The sequence below is a fragment of the Leuresthes tenuis genome, unplaced genomic scaffold (assembly GCF_036924035.1).
Source record: "Leuresthes tenuis unplaced genomic scaffold, fLeuTen1.0.hap1 SCAF_21, whole genome shotgun sequence".
NCBI lineage: Eukaryota > Metazoa > Chordata > Actinopteri > Atheriniformes > Atherinopsidae > Leuresthes > Leuresthes tenuis.
Window position 1 is genome coordinate 4427860 of NW_027325375.1, and position 16375 is coordinate 4444234.

General features: G+C 39.2%; 1 protein-coding gene across 1 annotated transcript; it reads left to right on the forward strand.

Annotated features, from left to right (window-relative positions):
• The first annotated feature begins 3217 nt into the window (after positions 1-3217).
• LOC140279477 (sodium- and chloride-dependent GABA transporter 2-like) lies at positions 3218-15533 on the forward strand. The gene is made up of 14 exons (XM_072374614.1): positions 3218-3439; positions 3556-3690; positions 6360-6500; positions 6655-6733; positions 7000-7132; positions 9683-9817; positions 11062-11165; positions 11373-11497; positions 12814-12926; positions 13019-13156; positions 14220-14322; positions 14484-14584; positions 14717-14887; positions 15357-15533. The coding sequence occupies exons 1-14, from the start codon at positions 3244-3246 to the stop codon at positions 15519-15521; spliced, it is 1839 nt and encodes a 612-aa protein (XP_072230715.1). The 5' UTR covers positions 3218-3243; the 3' UTR covers positions 15522-15533.
• Positions 15534-16375: the final 842 nt, after the last annotated feature.

The following is a 16375-nucleotide window of genomic DNA, read 5'->3' on the forward strand; positions in this document are numbered from 1 at the left end:
TGCAATCATGACAGATGCAGCTATGCCTAAAGAACTCAGTCAATCTGCCCTACACCTTATGTATAAATGTATGTTGTTTGAGAGCCTAAAATGTACGCCCAAAGATACCGCAATACAGACTGAAATCTGTTTCGCCTTCAGAGCGAACCTCGTTTGGTCTTCAGGAAGCAAGTTACCTGCCTCAGGACAGGCCACAGACGATGGAAAAATCAATGACTCAGACATGGCCTCGATTTGTCCTGATAGTCGAGGCACGAGGGGAGTTAGTTTCACTTTTCCTCCTGCCTGACTGCTTTGACTTGAAAGGACAAACCATGGCCAGGTGCTGCATATGTACTAGAATGAGGAGGGGTAGGAAATGTGTAAAATGTGTAAATACAATAGGATATATAATTTGGATGAGAGGACTGTTTAAAAATAGTAAATTATTTATGTTTATAGACCATATTCTGGTTATAATATTCTTAGCTTTAAAAGTGAGATGACTCCCAGGAACCAAATTGAATCACCCAAGTGATCTGTGAATTGACTGATTAGACCCCACATATTTGTCTGTGTGGGGAAGTGCTCGTTAGTATATTGTGTTTCTAAATTGTCTGTATTTGGTTGTTAGATCCCAATATGCATCAATAGAGAATAATTAGCCATCTTGTTCTGCCTTACAGGCTTGAACACATTCACCAGGAGGTGAAAAACGCTGTTTCAATTTGAGAACTATGTTGTCCAGATATGGTAAAAACAGACTTCTTTTCACCTGTTCTGCATCAAAGACTTCCATTTTTGTCTGCTTATCCCTTTGGCTGGAGTTCATTAGTAAAGAAGTATATTGTGGATCACCTATTAGGTTTGACAAGGACACAGAGTTGTTGGTCCCATCTGTGATGGTACTTTCACACAGTACAGTGTGTCAAAATCTGACTTAGACACGTCCAACTTCTCCGCTCATTACTCTTCCGTGTAATTTTTCAATATTCAGTGCAGCAATGTTCAGAGTAATTTCGTGCCAGTTATTCATCATTTGCAGCATTTATTCATTCTTCAACCATATCCTTTGGTTCTGTCCAGCAAACACTTCTACCTTTAGTTTCATAAAGGACATGTAGCCAATTTCTTTCTCTTTGATGACTATTTTTGTTGTGCAGAAAATTTGGTTTGAGCAGTGTTTTTCCATTTAGGTCACTAATGTTCCCTTTCAGAGTATGCACACAGCTATTATCCCCCCTTATGCCTATTTTACATGTCCTGTGCTACAGTGGCAACTTATTAGGGGGGATGAATTACCTCAAGCAAACTGTAATAAATGTATAGTAAATGAATGTAAACAGAGGCCAGCCTAGAAATCAAAGCATGTTTAGTTCCTGGTAAGTTCATGAAGAAGCGCGACCTGGCAGGCCTATTTATCAATTAACCTTAAACCGTAAAAAATCATTGCCAATATTGCTGCAAATTGTTACAAATTATTACTTTTGTAAAAGGCCATGATTTAATTTTGAAGTCCACCAGAACACGTTTACATGACTAAACTGGGTATTCCTAATACATATAAAAATAATCCCTCTTAGTCTTATGACTGAATAGAAATGTGACATAAATGTGTTATTATTCTGTGTTCTTGATTTTTTTTTAGGTTTGAGGATGATAAAATCATAGCAATCAGCTCACAGTTGACTCCTGTCTCCGCTTTGCTCTGTGTCTGTGTGCATGCACACTCGCAGCTGCAGCATGTGTGTACAACACTGACGCCATTATTTTTAGGCATGCAATTGTAGCCCCAAGTGTGTTTCATGGATATTTGATTGAGTAATGGAGGAAAAGCCCAGACTACAAAAAATGAGTAACAGGCCTTTCATGGGAAAGAATAACTGCTTTTGTGTTTGAGCAATCTAAGTTTTTACGCTTTGTAACAAAGTTTAGCCAGTTTAGTCAAACTTCCAAGATTTTCAGTGTCAACCTGCTGTCTCCTGTGCTCTCATTGGCTGTAACTTCTAACAGAAACCTTATTCACCCACTCTTCCTCCACCGACTCCCCCAAAACATCTATCATGTTAGATTTTTGGGCGGCGCCCCTGTCAGTAAAGCTAGATTTATGCTTCTGCGTAGGACGTGACGCCGTCATTGAGCATTCGAGGTTCTGCATCGAGGGAACACCAATTCACCACACCGCCAGGGGTGTGTGTGGCTGTGTGTTTGTGTGGTTTCAGGGGTTATAGCCGAATCCTTGCTTTTTCTTCCGGTCACAGTTAACAACAGTAAACAATGGCAACCGAGGTGGAGTGGCTGTATTTGCAGTTGGAGCTCATCAATATTGAAGAACAAATGCTTATATTGCAAATGTTGAAGTGTCAACTCGACCATAGTTAGGATTTTTTGGAGGTGCACGTCAATCATCGCTTTGAAGTGACCGCCAATCGAAAGCCAATTTGCCACAGAGCTGGACCACTGTCTGCACCCACATTAGTCTGTGACATGGAAATCAGGCTTAAAATCTTGTAGGAAATTTGAATAGCTCAGTAGTCTCAGTTTAAGCATTAGCTTGATATTTAGTATTTATATATACATATTTATGTATGTATACATATTATTTATTTATATATATATATACGTTTAGCTATTCCTCAGGCAGATAAGCCTGTTTTGAACTTTTATTTGAACCAGTTGTTTTGGAGCAGAGGGTGCTTTTGCTGTGTCACAATATATTCGTGTCACATTTAAAGGCTGTGTAATGTAATGCATTACTACAAAAATATTTAGTTTGATATGAATTGTCAGGTGTTAACAGTACAGTTTGCATGAAATATTCAAATCATATTCATATATCCATTATATTTTCATTAAATATGGTAGCGTTAACTTACACATGACAGGGCCACAGCTTCTACTGTACGAAAACAGTTTTGTTGAGATGTTAAGCATGTTTAGCAGAAGTTCTAAAAGGCGGAGCTGACTCTCCACCCCCACCAATCACAACGTATTTCACGACACACCAGCGCCCTCCGCGTAAAATACTCTCAATGAGCGCATCTGCACTTTAAATAGTTGCAGTCTCAGCCGATATTCCACAATCAGGACAGGGAGAGCAGCAGCCACATCATTACAGTCCTGAGTTATTCCTCAGCTTAACATTTTTGTTAAATCGTTACCACACCGCGTGAGGCCGTGTGAGATTTTGGGCGTGCACAACATTCAGGTGTGGACACACATACATTTGGCTGAGCAGAATAGTAACAGTTTGGGAGATCCAAGATGACCACTAACGGAAAGAATGGCCAAGCAATAGTTGTTGTGCCAAGCAAATTCCCCAAAGCTTCCCAGACTAAAGAGTTGGAGGGACGGGGGCAATGGGGGACCAAAGCAGAGTTCATCCTCACTGTGATGGGAGCAATTATCGGACCTGGCAATGTATGGAGGTTCCCGTACCTGTGCTACAAAAACGGCGGAGGTGGGTGGTTTTACACAGAAACCAGATTCGCGTGTTTGTTCTCTTCTTTTTCCACGTGCATGTATCTCTTCTGCGGTCATTTATGTGAAAATCTCTCTCTTTTTTTTGGTTTGCAGGTGTCTTTTTCATCCCTTACATTCTGTTCATTTTCACGTGCGGAATACCCTTGTTCTTCCTTGAGACGGCCTTAGGACAGTACACCAGCCAGGGAGGGATCACTTGCTGGAGCAAGATTTGCCCACTTTTCCAAGGTAAACAAAAACATATTTCATTTTGAAAACATTGGCTATTTAATGTGAATTAGTCACTGGTGCATCATTTACTTTGACTGAAATATACTCATAGTTCAAATCCTTTACTTTAGATCGTTTAAATGCTTTATGTTCAGGGTATTACTAGAAATCTGTATTTCAAGATTCCTTCCCTTGCAATAAAAACACTGTTTTAATAGAATGTATATGCAGAAGTTTTTATATCCAGACATGGAATTGAGAAAAAAAAGACTTTCCAACAAATTTATAGAAAAATATCACCGTCCCCTCACAGCAAGAGGGTCCCTGGTTCAAATCCTGGCTAGGGTCCTTCAGTTTTTACTGCTCAATAATCCATGGTAGATGGATTATGCTCCATTTCCTCTACAAGCCTAAATAGGATGAAGCCACGAGATAAAAAGTGCTGCGTCTCCCAACATCAAACACAACCCATAAGAATACTCACCGAATAGTTACCTCATAATGTAAAAAAAAAAAAAAAAAGAAACCTGAAAAACATGATAATCACACATCCAGAATAGTGATCCGTGGCTGAGATAGTGAGAGCTTCATTCAGAAAGTGGATGAATGACTGAGTAAGTGAGTAACAGTCACACGGACAGACTGACACAAGGTGCCTGAGTGAGTGAATGAGCAATCAATTGAGTCATGTGTAAAAGAACATTTTTAAAAACTAATGTTTAAAAAGTGTTGCATCATGAGGACCATTTCTTGTGTAAGCACTGACCTTGTCCGGACCAAAACAGGCGCTATATGAGGCCAAACAGGATTTCTCTGGTCCCGGTTTGGGTTGTGAAGTTGTGAATTGTTAGGTTTGGGTATTGGTTTGGATTAGGTTGTCCGCAGTGAATAAAAGTCAGTAAATATTGAAGACATGCTGTTTGATTGATGTTATTTTTTTCTGAATGATCTTTACTGTGCATTGTGACAGAACTTTATTTCATCAAGATTTCCCTCAGAATTGAACCAAACTAAAACAGCACTGATCAGAGAAAGTGTATTCTAGTTTGTTTTCTAAGCTGGAATTCACAGGGTAAATGTAAATGTAGATGCTGCAGTCTGTCAGTGCCTCACATGCTGGCAAATGGTTGATAAAACCCCCTTCTCTAAGATTATAGAGAAGATAAACTTAGCTCCCAGCTCTGAAAAGTGATAAAGTAAACCAGGATGTAATTGTGTGCAGTAGATGGTGTCTCTGTCTTCTTTTTCTCAAAAGAAGACGATTGCAAGAATACACTCATAGAATTGTGCTGTGTGTGTCTGAGTGTGTGGTCATTGCTGTTACAAAGCACAGATGCACGAAGAGCCAGTAGGGCATGCAGAGTTAAAGCTAACTAAGGGAAGTGCGAAACAACCGAAGGCAAACTGTTTGCCCATGTTCAGTGTTTCCCACAGGTTGAAAATGCACTCGCTGTGGTGGTGGGTGCGTAGGAAAATTGAAAGAAGAGAAGTTTAGGTGAAAATATGAGAACTGCTCATTGAAAAAGATTCAAAATCAAGTCTGGTTTTCTTGGACCTTTTTCAATGAATAAAGACAACTCTTAAGAAGGTCAGATAAGCTATTGTGAAACACACTCACAGATGTGGAGCGTTTACATATATCAATGAGATATGTTCAAACTTGGTATGAAAAAAATCTTTCCTATCGTAATCATATTAGCAACATCGGTTGCAGGAGTTTAAGGCCTAGTAAAAGTCACTGTGGAATGTAACCATTACAGTACCATCGAGGTTTTCAGATTAGAAGAGGACTACTGTCAACTTTGGACAGTTTGCGCAACGTGAATGAATATCAGCCCCTTCCTGTGAGGGAAAAAAACCCAAAATATGTTAAAACCACTAAGAGTGGCTGAGAAAAGTGATGGAATTTGCATAAACAAAGCATAAAAATCACTAAAAGAACTCATTTGTAGGAAGGAGATGAGTAAAATATGTAACTGCTTCTGTGCAACCAAACTCACTATTATTCTCCATCTCACCAAAATTCAGTGCAAAAACATCATCGCGCTGCGTTTTCTTTTCCACCCATAAACCAATACTGTAAAATGTTGTTACATAGATCCATAATCAAAGATTTTTAGAGAACACAGGATTATTCTCTTCATATTTTGAAACTGGTTAATAGCTCATTTTAAGAGTAGCATCTTGTGTGGTCACATGATCTGAAGTAACTTTGTACACCATCCATCCATTTTCTATACCCGCTTAATCCGTTGGTCGGGTCACGGGGGGCTGGAGCCTATCCCAGTGGTCATCGGGCAAGAGGCGGGGTACACCCTGATAGGTTGCCAGTCCATCACAGGGTCACACAGAGACAAGCGAGACACACACACATGCTCACACTTACTCCTAAGGACAATTTTAGAGACACCAATTAACCTAACATGCATGTTTTTGGACGGTGGGAGGAAGGCAGAGTGCCCTGAGAACCCACGCATACACGGGGAGAACATGCAAACTCCACACAGAAAGGCCCCAGTCAGGAGTTGAACCTGGAACCCTCTTGCTGTGAGGTGATGGTGCTAACCACCACACCATCGGGCAGCCAACTTTGTGCACATGACATGATTTTTTTGGCTGTAGCTTCAACTACAGAATACTTCCAATGTGCTGCCCTCTCATTCAGAGTATATTTGTCTTTTACTCAGGCATGGGCTACGCCAGCCACCTCATCATCATGGTCAGTGCGACCTCTTATATCATGATCCTCACATGGGCGTTCTTTTACCTGTTCTTATCCTTCAATGCTGATTTGCCTTGGGCCTCATGTGGGAACTACTGGAACACAGGTAGGTTCTCATAAGCCAGTATGTGCAGTTGTAAGAGGGAATCTGAGCACACATTTCTGATGTAAAAAGTCAAGAATGTAATTCAGTGTTTTCAATGACATGAAATATAGACGGCATTTTTTAACCATTTTTGTGTTTCATTTCCCATTACTAGACTCGTGCTTTGACAACAATCAGAATCTGAGCATAAAGTCTAGGCTGAACACTACTCTTCCAGTTGTGGAGTTCTGGCAGTAAGCATGAAGTTACACAAGTTAAACTGAACACAATTTGATTTCTTTCCCTTCCATCTTTCAGCTTTCCCCATCTTAGACCTTGTCTGTCCCTCCAACACTCCCATTCACACTTTCATTTATCCCATTTTTCGCAATCACCCTCTTATCTTGACATCAGATTTCCTCTGCCCCAATTATTCAGTTTCTTTCCCTTTCACCTGTCATTCATCTATGTTCTCCTTCTGTCCTTCTCATCCCATCCACTGCTCCTTTCATTTGACCAGACGACGAGTTTTAAAGATCTCTACTGGCATCGACGATATAGGCAGCCTGAGGTGGGAACTGGTCTTGTGTCTCATCCTGAGCTGGATCATCTGCTACTTTTGCATCTGGAAGGGAATCAAGTCAACAGGAAAGGTTAGTTACATAAACACAGCCATTTTTGACTGTTTTACACAAGTAGCTAATAACATAATGTACAATGAACACAAGATCGTCAAAAGAGTAAAGTGGAAAAGTAGTTATATATATATTGAACAGGCATTGGGACTACATATAAGTTGGTGTGGGATACTCAATTTATAGATATATGCAAAAGAAAGGTGATTTGTGTTGGTGCTGAAACTGCAGTCTCTACGTTGTTTTGGAGGTGTATCAACGAAGAGGGGGAGTGAAAGAAGAAACAGCCCAGGGATTAAATGTGTTCTGTCTGTTGGTGTTGGCATTGATAACTCTGTGTCTCCTCTAAGACAGCAGAGGGACAAAGAAGATTTTGTCTTGGTTGGGTTGGATCCCTGCTAATGTTGCTGACCTTTTCCCCTTATGTAAAAAAGGCTTCGTTTGAACGTTCTTCATTAAGTTGGGGGATCTTATGAGACAGTGGGCTATTGGGCTTTCAGGAATTTAAAGTCATTTATATTCTCCAGCTCCTCACCACTTGAATGAAAGTGGGACGGGGCAGCCTTACTGGATCACCTGAAGTCCATGATAAACTCATGGGCTTTATGCTACCTTCACTGCTTTCTTTGAGGAGCGAGTGGGGATGTTGTCATTAATGAAGAGCTCGAGAGGACCTGGAGTCCTGTGATGCACCTGTGCTTAGAATGAGGGTTGGACGGAGTAAATGGATAAGGTAGAAATCATAGTGGCATTTGACCACAGAGGTTCTTGTGCACATGGACAAACGACAAAAGTTTGCATTACAGCTGGGGCCTGAAGAACTTTGGAGTGAAAGATCAGAAACACCGATGAACACCTACATTAGTTGGTGCTCATAATGAGACTTTGTGCATTCCTGGTGCTTTGGTGGTGTCTGGGTCTCACTTGGTGTGTTGTAAAAATCCATTTTACTGCAAAAAAGGATTCTCAAAGATCAATTGTCTATCTGAGTTGAACTGAAGCTGGATCATATTTATCCAAGGACTCAGAGTCTGCCAAGATAAACCAAGTGTAAAGCCAAGCTTTCTCATTCACTTCTGCTGCCAGAGCATTCATGTGCAACAAGATTTTATCTATTGTGCTCCCTCAACACAAGCACTAATATAATAATGAATTTTAATTTATTTCTCATATATCTAATTCAGAATGCTCTATTATATCTCAGTGAAACCAGCAAGGTGTGACAACTCTATAGCAAATACAAAAGTTCCATTGCAGAAATTCTGTTTTAATAACCACAAAATACAATAAAATAAATGGAATCTCAGTGAATAAATGATCACTTTCCTCGTTGTGTTTTAAACCTTTGCACACTGTAGAAATATGCCTTTTATGAACCCCATATATCATTGGACTTTGTCTTTTCAGTTCTCAGTTAAAATGTAGTTTTGCCTGAAACATTTAACCTAAATCATATTGGCAGTTAGTGACCTGTTCTGTGAAGTTACATTTTTCATCAATTTCAAATTTTCTTGCTTATTTGTGATTGCTTATAGTAAAGAGAAATATCCTCTATGCATGAACATAGGAGCAACTCAAAATATGGATTTAAGCACTTCCAACTTTAGTTCATGGCTTACCTCAGAGTTTGATAAAGCGCCTGTGAAATGTATGGGAGATTCTTCTCTTCACATTTTGCATGTGTACAGTTCGAATATCGTCACAACCAGCAAAACTAAGAGACAAAAGAGCACAAACACAATTGCTTTTTGTAAAAAAAAGACTTGTCATCTTTCAGCAGTTAAGTGTGTTGAAGTTTGTGCGAGACAGTCACCATGAGGGGACCCTCTTTTGTTGTGGGGTTGAATTGCACCTTTGGGTTGTGAAAATCCCTCACAGTTTAATCAGTTGTAACAAAACAGTTTTCAGATTAATGAGGTTTAGCGTTAGAGTTATTGTCTAATTGGTTGTGGGTTTTTTTGTTTTGTTTTCTTTCAGTGTTAAGCCGTAGGAAGTAAGAGTTTTATTGCAATCCTACAAGGACAAAATTCTACATGGATAAAGACAGGTTAGGTTCTTCTAAGCAACCAAGGTGTGTTTTTGAAGGATAGTTTAAAAATGATCCACCTTCAAATCATGTCCCGCAGCCTAAAAAAAATCTGATTAGTAACATCTGAAGTATTACAGACTGCCAAACTCTAGTGTTCCTGAAAAGAAAAGCAGTTAGCACAACTTTTACATTTAAAGCTTCAGTTGGTAACTTGAATAAAAGTAACTTCTTGTGATATTTCCTAAAACTGTCCCTATAACGTGACGTCAAACTTGTGTTGGTTCAAATTTTTAAGTTAAGTCTGCTCTCTTCTCCATCTTACCAACTGTAGCTTTAATTTAGGATGGTGTATATTAATTTCAGATAAAGAACCACAAGTCATGATTCAGACTGAGTTCCTTCACATTGTTGAAATAGTGAAACAGAAAAATGGCATATTTTCAAAATAAAATGAGGTGACTTTGGTTTTAAAACCTTAAAAGATGGTCCTTAACAAACTGTTATATATCTAAACTTCTTTCTTTCACCTTCCCTTTCAGGTAGCCTACTTCACAGCCACCTTCCCCTACCTTATGTTGTTGATTCTGCTCATACGTGGTGTTACCCTACCAGGGGCAATAGATGGGATCATTTACTACCTCTACCCTGATATCTCTCGTCTCTCAGATCCCCAGGTAAGAAGATACACTTAGTGTTTACAACAGATCTGTTATATTGTCTATAGTAATGTTGCATACACACACAAACACACATAAAAAACCTAGGACTGCACTCTTCTGGACAGAGATCTCTGATGTTGCTCCTAGGATCTGCTGAGGCATCTCTCAGTTTGGCGGCCCCGAGTGCTCTGGTCTGCACTGGTACCACTGCTACTTTCAATTCCCACATCTTTTCAACTTCCTCCTTCAGCTTTATGTATTTTTCAAACTTCTTGTTTTCCTTCTTCATGATGTTGTTGTCACTTGGAATTGCTACATCTATCATGACTGTCTTCCTCCGTAGTTTGTCCACCACCAAAATGTCCATCTGCTTATCAGTCGGATCTGGAAGTCCCACAGGATCTTAGCTCTGTCATTCTCCACTACCTTTTAGGAGTCTCCCGTCTTGACTTTGACTTGACTTCCAATCCATACTAATCACTGATGTTCCTGTACACTACTCGTGCCAGGTAGTTATGGCTTTCCATGTATGCTGTATCTGCCTGCATTTTACACCCCACTACTATGTTCTGGACTATCTCAGAACCCTCTTTGCACAGCCTACACTCTGGGTCCTGTCTAATGTGATAGACCCCAGCCTCTATTGCTCTTGTGCTCAGTTCTTGTTCTTGAGCCACCACGATTAAGACCAGCTTTTCTTGACTTCTTGATATCAGCCACCTCAATTTGTCAGTGGTACATGCTGTGCAGAGGCTTAACTTTAGTTCCTCCTCGCCTCCCCTGGGTTTCAGCAGTCTGAGACACTCAGTTAGCAGTTCATCATATATGTATGTGTGTGTATGTATATATGTATATACAGGGTGTCCATAAAGTCTCTTTACAATTTAAAATATATATTACAAAGGCAGTTGAGGAGATATCTTAATCAGATTTATTCTATGTACTCAGTAGTTATCAAAGTTTTTAATCACATTGCATTTGTGTATTTCAGGTATCCTGTTGATGAAAGAGGTACTGTTAAATGAACCCCTAAAAAATGGCTACTCCTCAAGAAAAGGCACAATTTGTGTCAGGGTTTATGAAACAAAATGGGATACGCAGAGTCAGCGAAACTACAGTAATACAATTTTTAAATTGTAAAGAGACTTTATGAACACCCTGTATTAAATATCTCTATATCTATAGGTATATAGCTATAAATATATAGATATACATACATATATAAATTTATATGTATACCTTTTCTCAACCTTTTATAGGTGTGGATGGATGCTGGCACTCAGATCTTCTTCTCTTATGCCATTGGCCTTAGTTTCCTCACCACTCTTGGGAGTTACAACCCCTACAACAACAACTGTTACAGGTAAGTGCAGATGTAACTGTCAAAACCTTTCATGAATTATAAAGCATTATTTTTTCTAGGAATGTCCTCAGAAGGTAATGAAAAGTTTTGACAGATTACAAATAGATCAAGTATCTTTACTTAAAATTATTTAATCACACAAATTATTCTGTTACTTTGCCCACTGCTACAAATTCTGACATAGTCTTCCTTTTTTTTTTCTTTCAGAGACTGTTTCTACTTGTGTTTGCTGAACAGTGCCACCAGCCTTGTTGCTGGCTTTGCCATTTTCTCTGTTCTGGGTTTCATGACATATGAGCAAGGAGTGGATATTTCTGAAGTGGCAGAATCAGGTAAGCATTGACTCAGTTGAGAGCAACTTTTGACTCTTGAGCAACAGTTGAGAGCCAGTCAGGTATTCCATTCTACATACATGCTAATTCTTCACTGCATGGAAAATTTGTTAGTATGCAATGTGATGTTTCTTTTTGTCTCTTTATCTTTCCAAACTGCTACACGGTGAAGTAAATGCCGGTGAATTCAGCTGCGCTTACCTTGAATATTTTCACAATATGATACACTATGGATATTAAAAGTTATTTGCAATTTTGCATTGAAACATGTATTGTTTTATTAATTGATGATTCTCTAAAAGAGTCTGACACAAAGTTGTAAAAAAATTACTCATCCTCGTTTGGAAAGACTAAACTTTTGGTGGATGCTCCTTTTATACCCAATCTTGACACCCTCACCTGTCACCACTTAATCTGCTGACTGGAGAGTCTTCCAAAACAATGTCACTTGAATATTATATAAACTTTCCTGTCTGTCTTTGACTCTTTAGAAGCTTGTTGATCGTGTTGCTGGTACAAAAATTTGTTTGAATTTTTAAATACAATGATACTGGTCAGTGAAGGAACCAAAAAGGATTTTCCACATGTGCCTATTTAAATAAAGGTTCAACCTACAAATTACTTTTTGGAGGTTAGATTTGTATTTACATTGAATTTGAAGAGTGCCACTCAGCAGCTCAACAACTCTTTTCTGATATGCTTTCATTCAATGATACTGTAGCACAAACACTGTGGAAGAAATCAGACGTTGAAGATCCTCGTTTTCTTAGATAAAATAGCCCACTCCCACCCGACAGTCGTTTAGTTAATTGAAAATACCCAACTCTAATTAAACCTAAAGTTCTTAATTAATTTCTAATACAAGCGGATTCCATACTGCGGCTCATACATATGTGCTGAATAATTGTCCACATTAAATAAACAGTGCAGTGAAAGAATAGTCATTTCTCTCATTTGTTTAATTCAGCTCTATTTATCTACTTAAAGGGATTGTCTGAACTTCTGGTTGTCTTTCAACTTACATTTTTTTAAAGAGTTTTGAAAGTGCTGTGCATTTCTGTGTGGAGTTTGTATGTTGTCCCTGTGCATGCATGGGTTCTCTCTGGGTACTCCGGCTTCCTGTCACTGTCCAAAAACATGCATGTCAGGTTAAGTGGTGACTTGAAATTGAAAATGGATTGATGATGGGAAGTTCTGATGGAGTTCAGAAACGTTAAAATACTTCTGTAGCATAGCATTTAAGCATTAGCATTTAGGTTTGTTGCCTGTAATTTATATGCACATTATATAGTTATATTTCATGTATCTGTTTCTAGGCCCAGGGTTGGCTTTCATTGCCTTCCCACGCGCTGTAGCTATGATGCCCATGCCTCAGGTGTGGTCGGTGTGTTTCTTTCTCATGATCATTCTGCTTGGACTGGACAGCCAGGTACCAACCAAGTCTCTGAATGAATAAATGGACAAATGAATAAATAAACAAATGGCTGTTTAATTGTTTTTCTTTCAACTGACTTCTTTCAGTTCGTTGGTATGGAATGTGTGATGACATCACTGGTTGATCATTTCCCCACTTACCTGCGTCGAGGCTACAGACGTGAGGTCACCCTGCTTATCATCTGCTGTTTCTGCTGCTTGCTGGGACTCCCCTTGGTAACTGAGGTTTGTATACCAGACAAGCAAAGCTCCACTCTTAGCAGAGTCTTCCTTAAAGGGCAACTTGCAGGTAGGTATTAGGGGTCAGGTATTAGTGCGCTGTCAGGTTTCCGATATATGTTCACCCCCAATGTTAAACTCATTCCTACGCCCTTGGTTAGCAGACAGCTCAACCACACTGCTGCAGACAGACACATAGCCCCTCCCCTCACTAGCGGCTGAACACTGTTGATTTCACAGCTTGGAGCTGGCTGCTGTTGCGGCATATTGTTCCACAAACTCCAGACTGTGACATCGTAATAATATTTTCCAATCGATTTTGGAGTCAATGCATCGATGGGGCGCACCAATAAGACTTGGAAATACCTATTTGCCATGTTCTTTTTGTTTTTTTCACTTATTCCTATAAAACCCGCACTGAATAGATCACAGTTTCACTTACACAAAATATTTTAGAGTAGATCAGGATAGTCCAGGACACAAGATACTTGTTACAAAGCTCTCTGTGAATTATACATCATTTCATAGCGTGCTATAGTGAGGTTAGTTTTAAATATTTATTTTACAGTTGGGTAGAGTGCTTTAGCGACGTTGTTCCACTCTGCAAAATTGTCTTCACCTGGTAGAACATTTATTGTTATACACTTTATAATTCAACAATGTCCTATTCAAGTAAAGGGGCTATAAATTAACATGTATGAGGTGGATCTTTCTCTTATTAAGGTGAACTTTAGCCCACAAGGGTCAGTCACTGACATGAAGATGAGCTTGTCAGAAGCTTTAGCAATGCTGTGATTCAGTAGGAAGTAGTTGAAGAGCTGGAAAAAGTTTCAGTCATGTTGCAGTTGTTGTTTGCCTGTTATCCAGCAGCCATTCCACATTTAGTGGAAACTGCTAAATGCACTTGAATAAAACTGGAGAAGATGGGTGTCAGTGTTTAGGGATTTTTTTTTACCTTGTGTCTCAAGAGGAGTTTTAATTATCATTTTTAAATAAAAATAGCCAAATTATCCATAGTTATTATTAGTATTTTTATTCCAATTCTTATTATTTCTGTCCTCATTTTCAGGGGGGGATATACCTACTCCAGCTGTTAGACCACCATGTCTGCAGTGGTACTACCCTGCTCCTGCTTACCTTCTGCCAGTCCGTCAGCATTGGATGGGTTTACGGTAAGTCACGGGTATACTTTTTTATGGGCAGCCATCATATTGTGACAGAAGACAAACAGTTTGATTAACTTGAGCTATTTCTGGCACTGTGAGCTTGAATGCTATGCTTTGGAATGAATCTCAAACACTAAGCGGATGTTTCTGATATGTTTTCCCTTTAGGTGCCGACCGTTTTTATGACAACATCACAGACATGATCGGTTATCGTCCACTTCCATTTATGAAGTACTGCTGGTGCTACGTCACTCCTTTCATCTGTTTCGTAAGTAAAATGCTTTTGAGGTTAATTGAAATAGATTTCTGAGATGTTTATTTTTTTTATTTTCTTACTTTGATGTAATTCCAGTATATTTCACATTTAAGGTAAATCGGTTTTGTTTTCTTCTCATCACAGGGAACCTTTATCTTCTCTATTGTCAAATATTCTCCACTGAAGTTCAGTAACGCTTATGTTTATCCACTGTGGGCCAACATCTTGGGTTGGTTCATTGCCACAGTCTCCCTTTCTCTCATTCCACTGTTTGTGTTGCTTAAAATGATGCAAGGAAGCGGTACACTTCAGGAGGTGAGTGTGACCTTTTGTTCCTGTGTAAAGTGTTACCAAGTCATTTTTTCCATCCAACCAATAAAAATAAAAAAAACCTCCTGGCCTGGCAGAATCGCCAACTTATTTTGGATTTTCTGCCATTTAAATCTAAAAGCAGGGCTGTGACTGATACAGTGATTGAGTAAATAAGGTCTAACGTGATTTTTTTGGCCACGGGAACTGGATAAACGGCACAACTGAGAGCCTGTATGGACTGCTTTAGTAATGGGACGGGATTTTATTCATTCATTTATTTTTGTTTGTTTAAAATTGAAACGTATCTATAATCTGATTTTTTTGATCATGTGTGTTTATGTAGGTATGGAAAGAAATCTTACGGTTGGACTTTTTAAAGTATTGTGAGACAAAGTACTCACCATGCAGGATTCAGATAAGAATGAACCCATTCAGAATAAGAGTAAAGTAAATTTCCTTTTTCTTTCCTCAGCGCTTCCTATTTCTCTGCCAACCTGTAGATGATGCGGATCAAAAACATCCTTTTGCTGCTCAGGGAAGCAATGGCATGACTTCCCACGCAGAGCTCAAAAATCTAACCCAGACTGATGAACTCACTCAGTCAAAACAAACCACACAGCTTGGAAGTGAATTGTAAAATAGTCTGAAGCGTCCAGGGTCCACATGCATCGAAAGCTCATGAAGAATGCACTGATGTGAGTCCAAATGTGCCCTCAGCAGGGAAAATTCATCGAGCTCAAGAATTAAAATTTTTTTTCAGTCCTTAAGGAATTCTTGGGTGTTACGCTGGAAAAGTGTACAACATCAAGGTTTTTATGTCAGTGTGTTTTTGGGAAATCTCTTAGGTTTCAGAAAACATTGCTTCTGCCTTTTGTACACACGTGCCATCTTAAACCTCAATGAGCAATTTTAGCCTTATACATTATTGAAGATATAACATCCTGTCTGAGTCCATTGATTTGCCATTGTCAGTTTTGCCAGATCAGCACATGAAATTTACAACCACCTAATTCATTCTTGCTGCTGTTCATGGACAGGTCATCAAAGAAAACATAAAGAGGGTATCTTGTACATTGAGAGTGTTTTAGGAGATGCAGTGTAATATCTTCTCAAACATGGATTGTGCATTACAGATTTGTGCATTTAGACTGAAGTCTAAAAAGTTCATACCTCTCGAAGAATATCTCAATCGTTTTTGTCTGATGATCTAGAGCAATTTGAAAGTCATTACGAGTAATCTGACAGCAGAGCATTGCTGTGCCCGTTTATATGAAGTAGGTATTAGTCATCACCTGAAAGGAGCAGACGCAGAAAACAAAGCAGAGATGTTTTGTCCTGCATTTAATCAAAGAGTCGTGCACAGATATTCTACAAATGATTGTCTTCATCAACACGCTACGCTTACTTGCCCTTTGAACAGTCTTAAACACTTTAAGTTGATGAAATCTCACCTTCCTCCCACACTGCATCCACCCAAGTCACTATGTGATT

Excerpts from the sequence above, each read along its gene's own strand:
- LOC140279477 (XM_072374614.1), top strand. The coding sequence starts at position 3,244 with ATGACCACTAACGGAAAGAATGGCCAAGCAATAGTTGTTGTGCCAAGC. Across the intron at positions 13,157-14,219 it reads GACTCCCCTTGGTAACTGAG|GGGGGGATATACCTACTCCA; the intron begins GTTTGTATACCA and ends CCTCATTTTCAG. Across the intron at positions 14,585-14,716 it reads TCACTCCTTTCATCTGTTTC|GGAACCTTTATCTTCTCTAT; the intron begins GTAAGTAAAATG and ends TTCTCATCACAG.